This window comes from Urocampus carinirostris, chromosome 13 (genome assembly GCF_059441175.1).
Source record: "Urocampus carinirostris isolate Australia breed hairy pipefish chromosome 13, RoL_Ucar_1.0, whole genome shotgun sequence".
In the NCBI taxonomy this organism is placed as follows: Eukaryota; Metazoa; Chordata; class Actinopteri; order Syngnathiformes; family Syngnathidae; genus Urocampus; species Urocampus carinirostris.
The window spans coordinates 30,007,421-30,029,794 of NC_142361.1; the positions used below are offsets into that span (position 1 = coordinate 30,007,421).

At 39.5% G+C, this 22,374-nt stretch overlaps 1 protein-coding gene across 1 annotated transcript in view; it reads right to left on the reverse strand.

Moving 5' to 3' along the window:
- LOC148354280 (zinc finger matrin-type protein 4) overlaps nt 1-22,374 on the reverse strand; it is a 149,783-nt gene that overhangs the window by 18,694 nt on the left and 108,715 nt on the right. Inside the window, exon 6 of the mRNA XM_088351338.1 lies at nt 9,042-9,138. Coding sequence (XP_088207464.1) covers nt 9,042-9,138 — 97 coding nt within the window. The remainder of the gene's footprint in view (nt 1-9,041; nt 9,139-22,374) is intronic.

Below are 22,374 nucleotides of genomic sequence, written 5' to 3' on the forward strand. Positions count from 1 at the left end.
ACTTTCCTTGTCACGTCATCCCAGTTGGTCTCGCCTCCTCCATCCGCATTGAATTTTATCCCTAGGATTTTCTGGTCTGTCTTTAACACCGTCAGCGGGAGTCCTGCCTTTTCTGTCTCTTTCCACATTCCATAACACTTCACTTGTGATTTTTCTCTATTTAGCCTTGACCCAGACGCCCTCCCAAACAGGTCAGTCAAGTCAAGGGCTCTTTCAACAGATGCGCGGTCAGTACACAAAATATTAAAATCATCCATGTACAAAACACACTTGGTAATTTGTCCCCCACTTCCTGGGATATTGATGCCTTCGACAAATCTATCTTTTCTTAACATTTGTGCCAAAGGTTCAATGCAAAGAACATAGAGAAGGGGAGACATAGGGCAACCTTGACGTACACCGCAGTTGATCTCGATTGCTTCCGATAAATTCCCGTTAATCATGAATTTGCTGTAGATGTCTCGGTATAGCAGTCCTACCCAATTGATGTATTTTTGGGGAAAACCACATTTTTGCAATACCCTGAAGAGGTATTGGTGCGAGACTCGATCAAAGGCTTTTTCAAAGTCTAGGTTTAGGACCGCTAGTCGCATGTTTCTGTCTCTTGCATAACAAATGGTGTCACGGATCAGCATGAGACTGTCGCTGATCTTCCTTCCCACAATGGCACAGGTTTGGTCTGGATCAACCAAGTCTCCCAAGACAACAGACATTCGTGTTGCTAGAAGCTTGCTGAAAATTTTACAGTCCACGTTTAAAAGCGTTATGGGTCGCCAGTTTTTTAAGTCAATTTTGTCTCCTTTTTTGTGCAATAGAGTAACTATCCCGATTCTGAAACTGTCTGGCATATGGTCTCGACTGGAAAATTCGTTAAAAACACTTAACAGATCTGGTGCTAAAATATCCCAAAAAGTCCGGTAAAATTCGAGGTTGAGTCCGTCCTCCCCGGGTGATTTGCCTTTTTTCATAGTCTTTATGCAATCATTCAGTTGGTCTTGGGTAAAGTCCGATGTTAAAAAGGGGTCTTGACGCACTGATCTTGAAATATGATCTAATACATGCCCCATTTCATTCTCATATGTTTCTTTCTTTTCAAATAATTTTTTGTAGTAGTCTTCGACCAATCTGGTTATTTCACTACTTTCCTTTGTTATTTGCCCGTTTTCGTTTTGAAGTTTAAAAATCCCCTCATTTTTGCCCATAATTTTTTTAAAAAAGTAGCGTGTACATTTTTCCCCTTCTTCTATTTCTCTTTCTCTGCTTCTTATTATGATGCCTTTGCTCTTTATTTCCGCCAAAGCGTTTAGTTCTTGTTTGGTCTCTTTGATTTCATCATTAAAGTCCATCCCCTTTTCTGTTAGGATGAAATAGCGTTGGAGTCTTCTTTGTAGTCCCGACATGCGTTTCATCTCTTTGAGTTTCTTGTTTTTCCCTGCATTTTTAAAAAAGGTCTGTGTTCGTTTCTTTGTCATTTCCCACCATTGTGCTCGTGAATCATACGAGTCTTGAAGGGTCTGCCAGTCTTTGTACAGCTCCCTGTATTGTGCGGCTAGAGCCTCATCCTCCAGCAGGGAGCAGTTTAACTTCCACAAACCCTTCCCAACAGTCATACCTGAAGGAAATGAGAAAGAGCAGGACAGTAGCAAGTGATCCGAAAAAAAAACTGGAATTAATCTTGCATCACTCTGTGCTAAACCCCTCGTAAATATGTAGTCTATTCGAGAGGCTCTGGCATTGTCACTACTGAACCAGGTGAAGCCCTCCTCTCCTGGATGTATGGATTTGAAACAGTCCACCAGTTTAAATGTCCGGCACATGTCTTGTAATAAAGTTGATGTTTTATCTACTTTAAACTCCTCATCATTCCTCTTTCTATCCTTCCTACTTAAGATGCAATTAAAATCTCCTCCCACAATTAGTGGTTGATGGCCTAGCATATGCGACTGGATGTCCTCTAAAAGTTCGTACCTGAGTTGTCTGTCGGCATGGCCGTATATGTTAATGAGGTTAAAATCATTCCCTATATAAGAAAGTCTTGCTAAGATTGCGCGTCCGTCTCTCATCACAGTACTCCCCTTTATGATGAGTTGAGGGTTGTTTATTAAAATGGCTACCCCATCGTTACGGTTTTCATTCGAGCCACTCCATAATGACGGATATGGCCAAATCTCTTCCCACTGTTTATAATTTTTTAGAAAGGGGATGCAGCATTCCTGTAGTAAAAACACATCCGTTCTGATAGTTTTTAAGAACGATAAAACACTGTGAGCCTTAACCTTTGATCTCACACTTCTCACATTGATAGTAGAGAATCAGTACGATAGTAAAAAATAAGGAGGCTGTGAAATCGAGTGATGTGGCTAAGGAAGTTAGCGCTATAAGCAAGCAACTGCCGCAAGTTTTAGAAGAGGTTGAAAGAATTTTGAGGATTTTTCTCTCCCCACCGTCCACCACAAAGGTAAGAAATCCTATTCATAATCCCTTTTTTATTTTTACACGTTCATGTTAACGTAATCTTTCGTACGGAAGATTACGCTAACGCGAACGTACGATTAGCCTGGGTTAGCTTCATGTTTACGTTCGTGTTAAACATTCAGGGTGTTGGAACGGATTAAAAATATTTTACATTACTTTTAATGGGAAAAACGATTTTCGGTGATCGACCAAATCGGTTTTCGAACAGGGTTCTGGAACGGATTATGGTCGAGAACCGAGGTTCCACTGTAACTCAAAAAGCGTGTTAGAAATAAATAAACTAAAATATTATTAAATGGCATGTTAAAATTTGATAGGCAGCACACTGTAGCAAATATTTGATCTTAATCGAATGAAATAGTGGTTTTATTACTTTATATTTGCAAACAATGATTTGTTATTCCCTGCTTCAAAAACGTTTTGTAAGAATGTACATTATAGACATCATGGACATTAATGCAAGAACTGAGCATGTCTTTCGTCAGTGCTAGCTGAAGGCAGAACAGGCAAAAAAGGCATGATATTGTCAATAGCAATTGGTCGTGGGATATTGTCTGGAAAACCATACCTCTCCTTTTCTTTTTTTTACTCAACCTGGTGATGGTGTGATTCATAATGGATGGAACAAAAACAGATAATGTTGGGTTTTGGGCAGGTTATTTCGCTTCCCTTCCGGGAATTCCTCGATTCTTTGGACGAATGGAAATCTCAGTGATCCAAGTTGCGATCTACCCCAAACCAATAATCTAATAAGGATCGGACTGATCATAGAGCTTCACATCAAGGTCGTGGTAGGAATTGGGTTCTTGAAAGTGAAATCATAAAGTTTAAGAAACCACAATACCTATGGGTCTGGGATTCCCTTATTTGGGGAACATCCAAATTGTGTTTTCTTTGCTTATTTGATGAACCTTCTTGCCATTCATTTGAATTGTTATTAAAATTTGACCTGGATTAGTTTCTGACTTTATATTCTGAGACAAAGAAAGATTTAGGTTGAAACGCTATCAATCTGCATTAATGTACATTTTGTAACTAAGGTTATCAACCAATAATTGAGTAGATACCCAGTCATTAAATTGAAATAGAAATAAAACAGCATTAGAAAACCAGAATGAACCAAATTGAATTTTATTGTAATAAAAACTAAATGTTGTCTATTTTCTTGTCCATTGTTCATTAAACTGCAGGCTTTTGGATAATTTAATTTTGATTCTAATGTTTCCTCTATTAGTTTTACCACTCATCAAACCTAAAATTAGTACATTAGTTTTCATTCCCTCTGCTTAACAGCATAGGTGTGAGGCTAAAGTAAAACAGAATAAATGGAACCAGACTAACCCAAGCCAGACTAACTAGTTGGAGGAACAACTTAAACCAAAAATAGAGGGGTTGCTAAATAAGGGAAACGCTAAGTGTTCTGTTTAACAAATCCGAGTAAATCAAACCAGGGTAAATCAAACTAGACTTTCTCAAAGCAGAGTAACTCAAACTAGACTAATTAAAACCACATTAACTTCAACCAGAGTAACTCAAACCAGACTCACTCAAATCAGACTAACTCTAACCAAAAATGTGTAATTAAATGAAGGAAACAAGCAGTGTAACTCAATCCAGAATAATTCAAACCATCCATCCATCCATTATCTGCACCGCTTTCCTTTCTTCCTAATAAAACTGAGAAAAACATAACGCAAGTGGGTCCTGTCTCTGTTCTGGTCCTGACAAACTATTGGGAAAAGATAAAGTAAAATAAGAAAATGATGACATTTTTTTGATCATTTTCAAAATTAGAAAAAATATTGGATATTTGTCTCATCTCATCCCATCTCATTAGCTGCACCGCTTATCCTCAGTAGGGTCGCGGGGTGCTGGAGCCCATCCCGGCAATCATCGGGCAGTGGGCAGGGGACACCCTGAACTGGTTGCCAGCCAATAGCAGGGCACACAGGGACAGACAACTTGCTCGCCCATTCACACCTAGGGACAATTTGGACCGGCCAATTCACCTGAAATGCATGTCTTTGGAATGTGGGAGAAAACCGGAGTGCCCGGAGGAAACCCACGCAAGCACGGGGAGAACATACAAACTCAGTAGGTCCGGTAGCTGGATTTGAACCCACACAGGAGGTTCCCAAGACCTTAGAACTGTGCCGCACACGCGCTAACCACTGCGCCGCCGTGCTGCCTTTGGATATTTGTATTTATTAAAATAAAAAAATATAGAATTGAAAAAGTGCTAGTAGCTTCTAATCTTTTAAGCGTTAAAAAATATATTTCAGCACCTCCCTTGTGTTCTTCTCTTTTCTTTTTTCTTTTTTTTTTGCAATCCCTGCACTTGTTTAGCTCCGACACCATCTCCCTTGCCATCTGTCTGATTCTGTCGCGGTGTTGTCTCGTAAACAACTCTTTCAGTGTCTCGCTATCTTCCTCCACCTTTATTGGAGGGAAAGTAACAAAAGTGAGATTTATGAGCCGCTGACGTGAATTACAACATGTTTGCAGGAATTTCTCATTTCGAATTTAAAGGAGGAGGATCAGCACTCAACCTTCTCAGCTTACCCTTGGGGATGCATGGCTTTCTTTTGCCCACCGTGCTATTTATCGTGCTTGCAGTCTAAGAAGGAAGTTTGATTGCCCAAAAAGTTACACAGTTTAGCAGTTTGCCTAAGTACAATGTGTCCCGAGAGTCACTATGTGTTATTTTAACGAGCTTGACACAGCCTGCAGTTACGCTACGGGACAGGGGGGGCGGTAGATAGTTAAAAAGTAACAACCTTTTTCAATCCTGGACTCATTTTCTACATAACCTTAGCCAATGACATTTAAACATGCATACCTGATTCCCCCTCTTTTAGTGGGGGTACAGTAGACACCTGGGATATGACATTTATGCGTTAAATCCTTCCAAACCTTCGGTACCCCAGATAATACATTATAACAATGAACTAGTATATAGTAAGCACTGCTCATGTGTAATATGCGTGCATATGACAAAATTACACTTTACATTAAATATGCATGTAAGGGAAGAATGGAATTTTATGTATGTGGCTCGAGCTGGTGCAGTGGAGTTAGTGGGTGGATGCAGAGGTAAGATGACATGGCGGATTGAAATAAAACTGATTTTAAAGAATCCACGTACAAGGATTTCCTGAGAATAAGTTGTTGGTTTGATCTGCTCCTTATTTTAATTGCTAATTGGTTATGACTATGCAACTTAGTTAGGGTAAGATTTGTGTGCCATCCTCGTAATTCTTGATAATTACTAGCTACGATTTCTTGGTTATCATATTTTTGCTTCTCCCTTTAGCGTCATTGGAAGCTCTGGACCCAAACCAAAAAATACAGTATCGTGTCTCTGACCCATAAAAACCTCACTGAGAAAACCAGATTCCCAACTGGAAGAAGAAGAGAGAGGCATTGTAGGAGGTAGTTCAGCAAATAGCATATCTTTATTTTCATAAAACCAATACCAGACTAGTATTTTATATGGCGTCGACCAATAGCTGACATCTTGTGGACGTAACTCGTCCTACATATGAACAATGTAAAGTTGGAGATTTAGAAGTTCTTCCGTATTGTTCATGTCATAAAAAGGGAAACATGACATTCTAGACCGTTAGCTGAAAACATGGAAATGTTTGGACGCAGTATCGCTGGAGTTTACAGTATTAATATTTTAATTTTTGCCGGTATTTGACGACACAACCACAGATGGATTTTAATAGTTTTTCCCCACAATCTTTTGCCTTACTGTCCTCAATGAAGCCATTAAAAGGACTCACAGCAGTCTGTTATAAAATCTCATGATTGCTCTGATGAATTACTAAATCAAAATGTAATTATGGGCCAGACTATATTCATAACGGATCATCAACTAATGGATTAGTCATCAAATCTTTCTGAAGAGCATTAACTTAAATTTCAAAGCATTTTGGAAAGGGTGACCTGTATAACCCGGGAGTATTTTCAGTGTTTTCACTCATCTTTTACGGCTTAAAGAATTGTCGATTTTGGGGTTAGGTAAACTACGGGCCACGGGCTACATAAGGCCAGGCTGGTTTTTACCCGGCCCACAAAACCGAAATGGTAAAAATATGATAATGTACAGTATGTAATGGTGAAGGAAAGTAAAACTGATAATAAAATTTTATTTATCTGGTGCCATTCTTGTCCTAAATGTACCCTCGTGTGTATTCCCCAAACTGGGAACCAATATAATTTTCATGAAGCATTAATGTGTACTGTGCTGAGGGCCAACATTCAAATAGTTTGCTTTGATATTTTGTACTTATTGTCTTTATTTTGTTTATAAAGATATTTATTTACTTTCATAAAGTCGTCAGCAATGAAGAAATATGTTTATTTTAGAAAGTGTTGAAGGAAAAAAAGTATTAAAAAATATTTGTTATTTTTAACAATTACATATTTTTCCCCTAACATGTTTTGCTTAAGTGATGCCATTAATATCTAAACATTCCTTTAGAATATCAATCAATTTTCTTTTGAAACAAAAAATTAAAAAAAGTGAAAATAGCTATTTTTAATTCAAAAAATTATACTGGCTATTTACACGTTCCTTTGTAATTACAACTACTATTTAGACAGGCCTGTTCACTCATTTATCTTATTCACATTGTTATTCCATGTGTGTATACACTCAAAAAACGTCATTGCTTAAAGCTCAAAATTTAAATCACCCCCTCCAACATATTCGGTTTTCGATCACATTTTTGTGTCGTGATTACCCATATGCTTCACCCTGTGCCCGCTCCTTTGGCGCCAACTGCCTCGAACTCTGATTGGCTCTCTGTTCCTATCCAAACCCACTCCTATGTGTCCCCTGCTGTCAGTCCGTCTGCGAACCTCAATATACACTAGGCAAGCCTTTTTTCGACCCTGACTCCAACCTGTTTTTTTGCTCCTGTCTGTCCCCCGGCTTCGACCCATTTTTGATTCTGACCACGTCTACTCTACCGTACCGGCTTTTGACCTTTTTTGTCCTCGACCACGTCTACTCTCCTTTCCGACCCCGACCACGTTTTTGCTTTCCTCTCCCGGCTACTGACCTGTTTTTCCGTTTACAACACCGCCATCGCTCGCCACAGAAGTCCCACTTCCGTGTTCAAAGCGACCTGCTACCCACGCCCAGCGATCACAAGATTGTGGGGGCAACCCTTTCCCTTCCTTCAATAAAACTGAGATAAACGTAACGCAAGTGGGACCTGTCTCCGTTCTGGTCCTGACATTAGGTCAATCACAACTTGGATAGAATAAAAACCAGGATGTATTTGTATAGCACTTTCAGCAAAATTACAACTGAATGTGCTGCATAAAAATATTTATTGAAAAATAGGTTATAAATACACGCATACACAACAGTTATATTAAATAACTTATTATACAATTAAAAGCAAATAAATAAAATCATGCAAAATTTCACAAAGTCTGTCACCATATTTTCAAAGAGAAGGCATGTCTTCAAGAAAGGGCTCTTTTAATAGTTTTAGCCATAGTTCGTATTTACAAACCCTAAAAGTCGCATAGGGTTCATAGTAAGGTTAATTAGACTCTAAAAGTACATTGAAAAACAAAAAAAGGTAATCTCTGGATAGTTTTGTCATCTGGTCTAAAGTGATTAGTTGAATACATCTAGATTATTATAGGAATCCTGATTTGCGTGTGTGTGTGTGTTTGTATGTGGCTAATAGGTTCTGAAACGGCTGAACTGATTTTTGTGGAAATTTACACGGTAGTAATTTACCTCTCTGGGAGTGTTTTTAGCTTACTTGCATGTCAAGGCACCCCCAATAAATACCAACAAAGTCAATAGACATCTGCTTTAGTGTCCAAGCGACTCTGGAGCTGCAAGCATCTCTACTCTTTGGAACCCCCCAGTGGCTTCCTTGCACTTTTCCAACAAACCATTGCCCCAAAAAGCTCGCTTAGCTAGAATGTCCGACAACGCCAAGCCCGGCAACGCTGGGCCCTTATACTTGTCATCAATAATTGTAATTTAAATTTTGTCAAAACAGGAACTATTAATCGATTTTATGGAAGGTGAATCAAAATCAGTATACATGCACATGCATAAATTCCCGCTAGCATGGACCGCCTGTAACCATGCTTGGAGCCATCTCATGGTAAATGCATGATGTCTAAGTGTTCCTTTCCAGTGTTCTAGATGGTAGTTTAGAAACAACCACAAACCCATTTTCATATTCTGTATAGGGAAACATGATACATTCAGTAATATTCAATACAATACAATATGATTTAACAGACTCACTATTGCTGAAACAGTCTACATTTTTTTTGAAAATAAACACGCTTCTGTGAGGTCAGCAAGTTCGCAAGCTAATAATTGTGCAACCATTTTTTGCATGTTTATCCCACTGCTGTCAAAACATGGCTTGTTTCTCTGTAGGCCATAAATGAGATTCAACTTCCCCTCACTTCACCGGCCAAGGAGCCGTCACACACATACACATAAACACCTCTGGTTCAGATCAAATGCCTGGTAGGTGGTTTGTTCACACGCTAGGATGAGCGGCTGCACTCACTTGTTCTGATGTTTGGAGCCCTGAAGGTGCGCATGGTACTGTTCGATGGAGTTGAGGACCACGCTGCAGACGCTGCAGGAGTAACTGCTGCGAAGCCCTGGAGAGACAATAAACAAACGGGTCAGTCGTGATTAACTTTTCGGGATGCTCACAAAAACGTATGTGCTCGATTATAAAGGCTTCAGAAAATGTTAGCATCTTAATCATCATGATTAACAGAAGCCCTTAAAGGCACAGAGAATACGTAATCATTTAAATTTTTAGTGTATCATGGTTTATTACTAATTCAGTAACCCCTCGATTGTCATGGTTAATGTGTTCCATAGCCAACAGTATTGAGTGAATTTCTGCAAAGTCAGAAGGAAATATGCACAGATCTATGCATTGGAATGAATTGGGATCCCTTTGACTTCAATGTTATTTCCCTAAGTATAGCTCCCCTCGTGGATTTTCACGGTACTGATCCCAGAGGAAATACAAACGGCCATGCACCACCACCCACGGCAGACCTGGGCAAATTACGGCCCGCGGGCCACATCCGGCCCTTTGTACGTCCCTGTCCGGCCCGCGTAGGACCAATTATACACCATAAAAAAAAAAATAAACTTTTATTTTGAAATTTTATTTTGACTACATATACACGTCATAGACGTAGCGCCTTCACGCGCGTATACACTTGAGTGAGTGAAGGTGATACTGTTCGCCAGGGTACCCTTCAAGATGTCGGCACACCCCAAGAAAAGAAAAGTTGATAACGAATGCCGTGTTTTCAACAAGACATGGACTGCCAAATATTTCTTTACAGAAATTAAAGGTAAAGCAGTGTGCTTAGTCTGTGGTACACAGGTTGCTGTGTTTAAAGAATATAATTTGAGTCGCCACTACACGACCAAGCATGAAGATGAATACAGAAACCTGTCTGGTGAAGAGCGTGCAAGAAAGTCTGATGCATTGCTAGCAAAACTACAAACCCAACAAGGTTTTTTCACTAAACTTCACACTTCCAGAGATGCAGCCGTCAGGACAAGTTATGTAATTTCTCATAAAATCGCCAGAAAAAGTAAGGCATTTTCCGACGGAGAGTTCATTAAGGAGTGTTTATTGGACTCTGCTGAGCTGATATGCCCAGAAAAAAAGGGCGCGTTTGAGAACGTTTCACTCTCCCGACGCACTGTAACGAGGCGGATTGAGGACATCGCGGGAAATTTAGAGCTTCAGTTGAAGAAAAGAGCGGCCGACTTTGACTTTTTTTCTCTGGCTTTGGATGAGAGCTGCGATATACGTGACACCGCCCAGCTGCTCATCTTCTTACGTGGGATAACCGCAGACTTTCAAATCACGGAGGAGTTGGCAGCCATGCAGTCAATAAAAGGGACAACCACAGGTAATGACTTGTTCAGAGAGGTAAATGCATGTATGGACATGTTAGGACTGAAATGGGACAAGCTTGCAGGTGTGACAACAGATGGTTGTCCAAATCTTGTCGGGAAAAATATTGGACTTTTAAAGAGAATGCAGGATAAAGTGACAGAAATGAACCCTGATCAGAAATTGACATTTTTGCATTGTATCATACATCAGGAAGTGTTGTGTAAGACAGTGTTAAAAATGAAACATGTTGTTGATTCTGTCACTAAAATAGTTAAGAGCTTTAAATCACAGACAGTTTGTTGCTTTGTTGGAGGAAAATGAGGCTGAACATGGTGACATAAGCTATTACTGCACTGTTAGGTGGCTCAGCCTTGGCAAAATTCTGAAAAGTGTCTGGGACCTGAGAGACCAGATTCAGGAGTTCTGTGTTCAGAAAGGTCATGACGTCTCAGAACTTTCAGATGAAGACTGGTTGGCAGACCTCGGATTCACTGTGGATGTGACTGCACTAATGAACGAACTTAATGTCAAACTGCAGAGCAAGGGCCTTTTTGTGCATGAGATGTACAGTGCAGTGAAGGCTTTTATGAGAAAACTGCAGCTTCTCTCAAGCCAAGTGAAGGACAACATTCTGACCTTCTTGCCAACACTTAAGGAAGCCAAAAGATCAGGCGATCACCTCCAAAAGTACTCAACCATGTTAGAAACATTGCATGCAGAGTTTTCAAGGCGATTTCAAGATTTCAAAACTCTTGAGAGTGAAATGCACATGGTCTCTTCTCCCTTCAAATGCAGTGTGGATGATGCGCCAAGTGAAGTTCAGATGGAACTCATAGATCTGCAGTCTGACACACTTCTGGCAGATCACTTCAAGTCAGTCTCACTGCTGGATTTTTACTCCTCCCTCAAAGAGGAGAACTTTCCACACCTGAGGAAGCATGCTCAGAGAATCCTAGTCCTCTTTGGATCTACCTATCGTTGTGAACAGACATTCTCAGTTATGAAGTTTAATAAATCCACACATAGATCCTACATGACTGATGACCACCTCTCAGCTGTCCTTCGCATAGCCACTTCAGACATTCCGCCGGATTTCAATGCTCTTGTTCAAGCCCAGAACAGACTGGATTATTCTCACTGAAGAGGTGACATGAGGTGAAGAACATTAAAAGTTATTGTTTGTGGAAATTAACAAGTTAAAAATAAATTGCACTGGTTCAATGATTGTTTTTCTTATTTAACCAATACACGACAATTTCACATAGCCTAATATAAATATTTACAGAGTGCTATATTCTTCTGATTATCAGCATCAGCTATTCAAAATATTTAATTTGAGCATTTTACAATGAAAGAAAGTGTGTGGCCCTCTGACACAATTCAGGTTTCTCATGCGGCCCCTGATAAAAATTAATTGCCCACCCCTGACCCACGGTATTGAGAAGGAGCTGTCAATCTGTCAATCATGTCCGTGTCCGGGCTGGGTGAGCTTTCCGGAGTACAGACTCACGATCTTTCTGGCACTGCAGTACCGCCAAAAAATCCATTAGGGGAGCTGTACTTAGGTGTCTGGCATACCAGCTAAGTGCCCAAACCAATTGTCTGAACTGGGATATTTTCATGATGAAAAGCACTGTGGGATCTATGGTACAAAGACCAATGATACACGTAAATTTGCGCTTAACAAAATATCATGTTCAATGATTGATTTATCTAAGAGATTTCCATGGTGAAAATGCTACTGACCCTATATAGTGGATGGTGAATGACATAATCATAATGTCACTATTGTCCAAAATTAAACGCAGAATTGTGTTTCATAACGATATTGCTTGTGCTCGCCCTCTGACCTGAATCCTCACAAACTGCATGTATCATGGGGTTATTTTGCATGTAAACCATGCAAGCAGAGTCCAAGAAATAAACCACTTTTCCCTGGTTTGATTGTACCTGCACTCTATCAATGATGTCTGTCAGAACCCGAACAGACACAAGCTTTATTTCACAGGAACTGGGCAGTGATGCGCGAGAACACAAACACCAGCTGATTCGGCAATCGCTGGGCAGAAGTGATCGAAACCGGATAGGACAGACGGAATCGTTACCAGATACTGGTTACACGAGCAGATACCGGACAGGACAGGAGAGATGGGATCGATACACGAGCAAGATACCAGACAGGACGGGACGGATGTGACCGACACCGAATACTTAAGCAAGATACCGGACAGGACGGGACAGACAGAATCAATACCGGTTACTGGAGCAGGATACAGAACAGGACGAGACAGACAGGATTGATACTGGAGCAAGATACCGGACAGGATGAGACAGGGGGGATCGACACCGGATACTGGAGACTTGAGCAAGATACCGGACAGGACGAGACAGACGGGATCGATACCGGATACTGGAGACTTGAGCAAGATACCGGACAGGACGAGACAGGCGGGACATATACCGGTTACTGGAGCAAGATCCCGTACAGGACAAGACAGTTGAGATCGATACCTGATACTGTAGACTGGAGCAAGATACCGGACAGGACGAGACAGGCGGGATTGATACCAGATCCACGAGCAGGATACCGGACAGAGTCAAAATACAAGTCTTGAAGGAGCAGAGGTTCGTTGACGGACTGACAAGGAGTGAATGAGAGCACTGATATTAAATGGTAGGAGAGCCAATCAGGCAACGAGCATGGCGCCAAACAGGCGGGCCCAAATGAGGGCAATGGGCAACTGTGACAATGTCATAATTATGCAACATACGCAGAACTAATTAATATAAAAGGACACAAAGGCAAACCTTGATATGACGAGAGGACACTGTATTATTGCAAACAAAGATTTTTGATATTATAGCTGGGATCCAATCTTCCAAAGGCTAACTGTTTTAGCAATTTGTCTTTCTCGTATATTCAGGTTCCAGATTCCGAAATGGCCAATAGAGGGGAGCTGATACCGGTTTTCTGCACCCATACCTGGCATTGGTTCTGGCTCATCCCTAATCTTTAAGTTTGCTAGTTATTAAGTGTCAATGCTATTAACTCTAATTTTAATGAATTAGTTAATTAATTGATCATTTGTAAAAAAATAATTAACCCGTGTAGGCAATATTAGACATAAATAATATATATAATAGCTCCAGTGGAAGATTAGTTTGCACAATCTTGATCTTGTTTTTCTTAATTTCAACAATTTAGAATTTTTAGTGACATAAAAATATCATAAGTAAATCAAAAAAATATTTTGTTTATGTAAGCTACTATTTAATTAGTTTTTTAGAGGTAGAAAAGTGTTCTAAGTCATTATATTTTACTCATTTCATGAAAAATATTCCTCGAAATAAATATTCAAACAAGAAAAAAAAATGCAAAATTGTGCAAAATATTATTAGTATTATAATTTTATATTAAATACATTTGTAACTGGAGTTTTAAAGTGTATTTTTTTCGATATTGGTGATTTTTTTAATTGAATGCAAGAGCTTGCATCATAAAGGACAATAGTAAACTTAAAAAAACAATGTCATGTAGAGAAGCTAAAAATCTGAGGATTAAAATTAATATATTTAATAAAGCATCCAAACAATTATTCAGTCATTTAAAGTGTATTATATTTAAATAATGGTGAGTTTCCTTTTAATTAAATGCAAGGTATTGCATCGTACAGGACAATAGCAAATACAAATAAAAATGTCAAGTTGATAAGCTAATAATCTGAGGAATTAAAATTATATATTCCATATTGTATCAAAATATGTATTCAGTCATGATCATTGTTGTGAACTACTCTGAAAATCAATCTACCGATTAGTTGTTGAACCTTTCGTTAAAACTCATAATTCATTCTAATATATCTTAATTACGGAGCATATAAGGTATGAAATAGAACCGGCGCCAAACGAGCTTCTATTTTCCACTCTGCTGAGCGGGCAAATATTCCTAATTAGGTTAAATCTGGAGAGAGATTCGAATCTATTAATCATCATCACTAAGCTGGTTACATTTTTAGATCAATGAGGGCACGCTTGCAGACGTCAACAAGAAGAGGGCGGGGAAAAAACCATGAGATTTGCCGTAAATTGTCGCCGAAAATCGAAAAGCTCGCTCGAGACTCAGACGGGAAGCGACTGGAGGGCTTGCAGGTGGTCCACACGAACAGAGCCCCAAAAATAGATGAGGACAAAGAGGGGTGAATTTCCGGGAGGAAGAAGAGAGCGATGCATTTGTGATGAGTCGCCAGAGTTGTGAATTTGCGACAATCACATCCCAAGAATCCCGAAAAATAATTGGTTTCCTTTGCACCAATTTTACAAGCTTGAAAGCAAAAGACCCCCACTGTGTCGATGAAATAAGTAGTCTATCCATTACTGTATGACATCAAAAATATATATACTTAATTCTGTTACTTGGTGGGCTTCATATTGACCCTTTGCATGTGATGTCACGTTGCCTTCCGCTTCAGAATGAGATCCTTGCGAGATGGTAGAAGCATCTAAGAGTACAGCACTTGAATTAGAATTCGAGTTGAAACACATCAATAACAACGACAGAATAAGATTACCACCACTTTTTAGGATGGCGATTCATTGTTGTGCGGTGGGAAAAGGTTTTAAGCAAGATTTGGAATTGTTTCCTTTTTGATGAAGACAGAAGACAGCAATTTTTACCTGCAAATAGACAGAAGGGACTCGTGTTGTGCCGAGCTGCAACACCGGCAGCCTTGACGTTTTCCAGCATTTGCAGGGAACTTTTTTGACAATGTAGATTTACTGTATTTCTGAGCAATTTTAAATTAACAACTAATGGCTAAATTGTGATCGGTTAAATGCTTAAATGTAAAAGCACACATGAAGAAGCAGGGCAACCAGGTAGAAGTAATAACAGGAAGCTGAGAGCTCATTTGGAAGGACAAAAAATAATTAACATCACATGATTAAGATCTTTTTAGCCAAGCAGAGATGGTTTTGCAGGCTCTGGCGGCCCACCACTGCTGTAGACATGCATTTTGTTGAAATACCCGTAAGTTGAGAAATGTGTTCACATTTCACAACACTCACTTGAGGGAGCTGACATGATTGTCCGCCATATGTCAGCTAAGCGTATCCAAAAAAATCCCAAAACTTTGCAAAAGACTTGACAGAAATATGGATAATATGTTAACATGGGCGCTGCTATTGGCTGGCAACCAGTTCAGGGTGTCCCCTGCCTACTGCCCGATGATTGCTGGGGTGGGCTCCAGTACCCCCGCGACCCTACTGAGGATAAGCGGTGCAGCTAATGAGATGAGATGAGATGTTAACATGGAAAAGTAAAAATAGTGGTCATGTCTCCGTAGTTTGTATTCATACTTGTTTTTTTTAGCACTTGTTGTAGCATGACGCAATCCTGTGACATCTAAAGGTCAAATAATACACGCTGTCCCTTTAAAGCCTTGGATGCTCCACTTTACTCCTGTCCTCAGACAAAAGCGGCATTGCTTCTAATCAAAAGACTATTAACAGGAGAAGAAAAAGACACTCCATGACCGTCCTAGCTGGTTTTTATTTTATTACATTTCACGCTGCTTTTATTCTATAGGATTACAGAAAAAGGTCTGCTTTTTTTATACACTCGACAATGAAGGAGAAAGCTCTTAGTCTGATTGACAGTCTGGCCTGGTGTCTTGGATAGAAAAATGGCCACCTACAAGCTCCTTGTTTATGGACAATGACGCTTTTGCCTTTTGGCTGGCCGGGCGCCTTTTTGCTGTATGAGACTTTGGACTAATCCATGTAAATGATGTGCGGGGAAGGCTGTTGAATTTATGCGGGTGCTAGCCGTATTTTGTGAGGGCGTTTTAAGCCTTGTTAATTATGTGAAACAATATGTTAGTGACAGAAAAGAGGCATGAAGGCAGTTGTTTAATGCGTTGCCTGCTGGCTTTTTTGGCAATGCCGGTATGGAGACGTTACAAAAAGAAATGGAAAATGAAAGCAATGTGTTGTGTTGTGTTTTTTTTTCTTCATAAAGAGTATTGTTGTGCTTTGGGCGCTTGATGTTACTTAACTCTGCTTAAGAAAATTAAATGTAATGCGATGCACCACTCTCCGGTCTCCCGAGGTTCAAAATCAAGAGCCTACAGCTGGTACAAAATGCTGCAGCGAGGCTTCTAACTAAGACAAGAAAGTTTGACCACATTACCTCGATTTTAGCTAACATGCATTGGCTCCCTGTTAGCTTAAGATGTGATTTTAAGTTTCGGATGGTATTATACAAAATTATGCATGGACTTGCTCATATCTTTCGGATTTAATTTCCCCGTATGTGCCTGTCCGGAGCCTTCGCTCTGAAAATGCTGGACTACTCATGATCCCAAGAGCCAAGAAGAAATCAGCAGGAGGAGCGTTCTCCATTCGGGCCCCGGTGCTGTGGAATGCTCTGCCCTATGAGATTCGATCTGCAACCTTAGTGGAACTGTTTAAATCTAGGTTTAAAACACACTTATATTCTATCGTTTATGAATGACCTTTACTTCATGTTTACAATGTATGTGTATTGTTTGTTAATGCTACATTCATTGTACCCTGGTCATCATTTTTATTTTATTATTTATTTTTTTTATTTTAATAGTATACTTTCATTATTTTATATTTCATTTTATTGTTTGTTAATGCAACATTCATTGCAGCCTGGTCATCCTAAAAGGGAGGTACCTCATGTGCGGTCCCTTTTCAAGGTTTTTCTCATGCTGAAGTTTTTGAGTTTTTCCTTGCCCTCATGCAGGTTTTAGATCAGGGGATCGTGTAATAATAGACTGTGGTTTGCAATAGTCTGTGGTCTGTGCAGCCCTTTGAGATTCCTTGTGATTAAAGGCTATACAAATGAACATGACTTGACTTGACTTAAATAGGCTATCCCATTAAAGTGCTCCACCAAGCTCAAACTGTGGTTGTTACTTTTATAAACAGTAGTGGGAAACAGACTACAGTTGACCGCAGGATACTGCAACCCCGCCTTAATACATTTTTACTTTACAGTGTGAAATTAGATGTTTTTTTTTACCCCTCTTTACAGTTTTCCCCACGATACAAAACCTCCTTGAAATTATTTAGCTCGCTCCAAAACGTGTTTGTGCGTTTTTAGAGTTGACAGCCTGCTATTGGTCGGCTATTGGTCTAAGTCATGGCATCATGAAAGTGCCAATATGCTATTGAATAAACTGCCGCTCACGATCCTTTTCTCTACATTCTGTTCACAAACGTGTGTGCTTTGTAAAGCCTATGCGAGTAGGAAATACTATACTGTATTTATCCTACTGTATTATTCACTACTGGTCCCCAAGGCTTTCAATGATTCTAAAAGGGAAGCAAACACATGGTAATCATGGTAACCAATCTTGCAATTGCCAATAAATATGAAGAAAGTACATTAATCCCCACCCTCATTAAGTTGCATGGTTGTAACACATTTATATTCAGGACTAATATTAAAAATAAGGAGGCAATTACAGCAAGGAAATCCTCTAAGGGCATGACAATCAATGTCAATCAAAGAATTAATCGATCAATCAAGCTTTGCAAGTGGAAGTTTTAAAACCATTTTTAAGTTAAATCCACTGTCTCCTCAACCATTCACTGGCTACTCTTCCTGACCACCTTATCAAGTCACAAAAGTTGAATAAAATCTTACTTTTCTATGCAAAATGGTCTGGTCTGCATTTATATAGCGCTTTTCAAGTCAATGAAGACCTACCAAAGTGCTTTACAATGTGTTTCACACTTTTCCCTTTTAGACACTATGTCACCAATAGCGGCGTCAGCCATGCAAGGCAACTACCTGCTATCAGGGGGAATTAGGGATTCAGTATCTTGCCAAAGGACACTTGGACATATAACACACAGGAGCTGGGAATCAAACTTGTGACCTCTCAAACCCAAGACGAGCCAATGCTGCCCCAATGTTAATAATAATAGACATACATAGTACTAACTACATCATGTTATGGTTCGTTTTTATCTGGGGTACTGGGAGATTAGAACATATTAGCTATACATTACATGTTATTATGGCCCAGTAAACGGCAATTTCACTTTTCGGTTCTGAGAAGTATGTTATGTTTTCAATATTGGACACCTGCAAAGGAGATTGCATCTTCTTCGTTATTATGGTTCTAATGAACTGTTTACATTATTATCATGATCGGCCAATTATGTAGCAGTTCTTTGACCTCCACACCCTTTAGCGCAAATCTGTTTCTGTAACCACGGAAATTTGATAAAAAGAAAGGGCTAACTGGAGAGCTTTTAGAACAGGATGGACTCTGTTATCTCTGGTTTTGGTTCTTTTCCTGTCCTCCCTGCTTGCTCACACTTTTCCCTTTTACACACTACCTAACCGATTGCGGGGTCAGCCATGCAAGGCAACTAACTACCTGCTATCTTGCCCAAGGACACTTCGAAATATAACACGGAGGCAGGAATCGAATTGAAAGATCGTATTCAACGAGATTAGACATGGCACTCAGGAATCGAACCTGCGAGGAATAGGGATTTCCTATGTATAACAGCTGATCTCATTTTTGATTACCACAACCTGACTGGAAGCACTGACCTGTTAAATGGTCAATCACACACATAGTAAGTCTACACTGCTGCTAATCTGCACATCTGTTTGTCTGTTTTGTTTTTTGCACTACTAGGAGTTCTATATACGTAGCCACTCCTTTGCACATCTGTTCTCCTCTGCACTATCGTACTACAGTGTTATTGTTACTGTACAGTGACTTGTTTACCTGACTGCCCATTTTGCACATCTGGTTAGCTGCTACTCTTGCACTCTTTACACTATTGTATAATACTATACATAGCCACAATTATTTAGTATATTATTAGTACTTCAATACTCCAACTCAATACAACATTTTATTTATATCTGTACATTCAAGGAAACTGTGCGGGTCAGATGTATCGACATTTCGTTCTGTATACACGTGTACTAGAATGACAATAAAGTATATCTGAATCTGCTCAAAATGCATTGATGTCTTCCCTCCTTATTTTGAGTGTCTAACTAAACTTTTAATTAATCAGATCCCTACCTTGGAACAAATTACTGTCATATCCCAGTGGTCTACTTTACAGATCTTTACCCTGTTTGTTGCGAACAATTTTAGGTATATACAGCCACTGTTTAAGGCCCCAGGAACAATCGACAGACACATTCCGAAGGCAAATAAGAAAACGAGCCCTAAACACACTGTTTAACCGCCACCCCCAAATATCAATGCGGATCATTTTCAAGGTGCTTCAGACCTTTAGTAGAACGAATCAATTACCCGTTTTAAACACGTTTGCTGTCGAGGCAAGATAATGGGACATAGACATCCTTGCTGCACTTACAAATTAAAGTATCCGTTTTCCAGCTTAATTAAGGACAACCAAAAGTGAGAGGGAAGCCTATTGAAAGGAGACGTGAGCATTATAATTTATTCATTTGTCTGTGAAATACCTCGACTCATCTTCATAACCTGTTTGAGTTAAAACACAAAAGTCTCTCTGATGTTTTTTTTTTTGAGGGGGGTCCTGTAGACAGACGATAAATATCAATTCAACATCAGTGTCTACACTTTATCAAATGGGTTTGACGCTACAAGAATTAATTGGTTCAAAGTGTTCAAGTGTTTCTATTTGAATGATGGATGATTCATCAGTCGCTCTACATTTGCTTGAAAGGTATGGCATTTTGAAACATTAAGCACAAGAAAGTAAAAAAAGTAAAACACCAAGCTGTTGGCTATCAAGGTAAGGTTGGCAGTTGCGTACAGTTTGGTAATTTTTTGTCCTTGCATCACCGTCCAATATTCCAGTTTTGTTTTATATTTAACATCAGTCTCGATATGTCAAGTAGCACCAGAGGTGGGTAGTTACAAAGTACATTTACTCAGTTACATTTACTTGAGTAAGATTTGGGATCCGTTACATTTAATTGAGTAAGTTTTGGGAAATTGTGTACTTCTAGGAGTATTTCTAAATCCCTATACTTTTATTTTTACCCGAGAAAAATTGTTAAGTCAAGTCATGTTTATTTGTATAGCCCTTAATAACAAAGAGTCTCAAAGGGCTGCACAGACCACAGATTATTGCAAATCACAGACTATTATGACACCATCCCCTGATCTAAAACCTACATGAGGGCAAATAATACACAGATATTGTCAGTACTTTTACTCTGTTACCATAGGCAACATCAAGGTGATTACTGCGTTACTTAATAAATCCCCTCCGCATAAGTATGCGTATGTCTGTCTCCGCCAAGGCGCAAGGCACATTTATTATGATGGAGACCTCCACCAGGCGCTACCATGTTTAAGCAATCAAACGTGGCAGCCTGGTCATCTGACCATATTCGACTTCAGCGGAGGAAATTTTGTTTACGGATGAGACAGGTCGAATATGTAGCTTAGCAATACTGACGATGAAAACACAGAAGAGGAGAAGCACGCCTGGTCTCACATTAAAAGCATGTTCCCCTTAAAACGGGTGACAAACACCAGCTAAAGTATGCAATGTCTCCCTTGTTCGAGTTCATAGGCTAAGTTGTTGTTCTACTTGCAGAGCATGTTCATTTATAGAATTGCTACTTTGTGCAACATGTGCTTAAATGCATTTATTTGATGTATTAATTTCATTGTATTTTTTATTAAAGTACTTGAATTTACGTTGAATGTTTAAATGTACCTTGAAGTTAAATGAACTTGTCGTTTGGATGAACTTTGATAATATAATGAAATGATTGGTTGTTTTCAAAAAAAATCAGTTCATACGATAGTGCTACAATTACTCTGTACTTGAGTATTTTTTTCACCAAGTATTTTTTTTGTCTTTACTCAAGTAAGAATTTGGATCACTACTTTTACTTCTACTTGAGTAAACATTTTGGCTGCTCTACCCACCTCTGACTAGCACGTACTTGCACTCTCAGGATGAACATACTCAACAAAGGCTGCAATGATGATACACGAGAAAGGTGGCGGCCTCGAATAAAAAAGTTCCAACTTGCTTACATCTCCTTTAAGGTCTGAACAAGGCACAGCAGGGTAGGCAGAACTTAAAGAGACGTGAGGAGACATGTAACAGCTGTTTTGTTTTTTGCGTCTCACCTCTTTGTCTAGGTGCACGGCGCCAAGTAGGGAAGGGGCATGGGAGCACTAGGCCACAGAAAAGCTACATTTTCAAAAAACGTAATACTATGCATACATGCCTGTTCATGTATATATCATGCCCTTAGTTGTCATTTGAGAATAGGGGACCAGGGCCCTGTAAAAAATATAGATGTGATTTCAGCGTGTGTTGTTTGTTCTCAAATACTACATTTGCCAGAATAATATCTTTAATCCATAGAAGGCATTTTATAAAAGCATTGATCTAGTAATTTATTATAACATATTGTTTGTAGCCTGGGCGGCACAGCCAAAAACATGCATGGCAGTTTGATTAGCCTGTCCAAATTGTCCCTAGGTCTAAATGAGCGAGTGAATGTGATGTCTCCATGTGCCCTGCGACTGACTGGCAACCAGTTAATGGTATCCCCGCCCCACTGCCTGAAGATAGCCACGACCCAAACCGTCAGCAGTTGCGTCCTCATTGATGCCCTGACAACCGAGCCAGTTTAAGAATCTGTGACCCGTGAATCAGGCTAAACTGGAATAGTAGAATTTTGCACCTAAAGTATTGTTTTTGCTAAATACAACACTGGCATTATTACCTACTATGCTAGTAGGAGAAGCAGAAGATCACATTTCTGAGGCAAATGTTAAGAATATGAAGGTTCCTCAATTAGGCTTCATCCTACATTCTAAAAACTGCCTTGTTATTTGCTGAATACTCTAAATTGATTTTAATACATGGTTGTTTGTCTATATGTGACCTGGATCGACTCCAGCTCAAATGGGGCTAATGAGGACAAATGCGTCTGAAA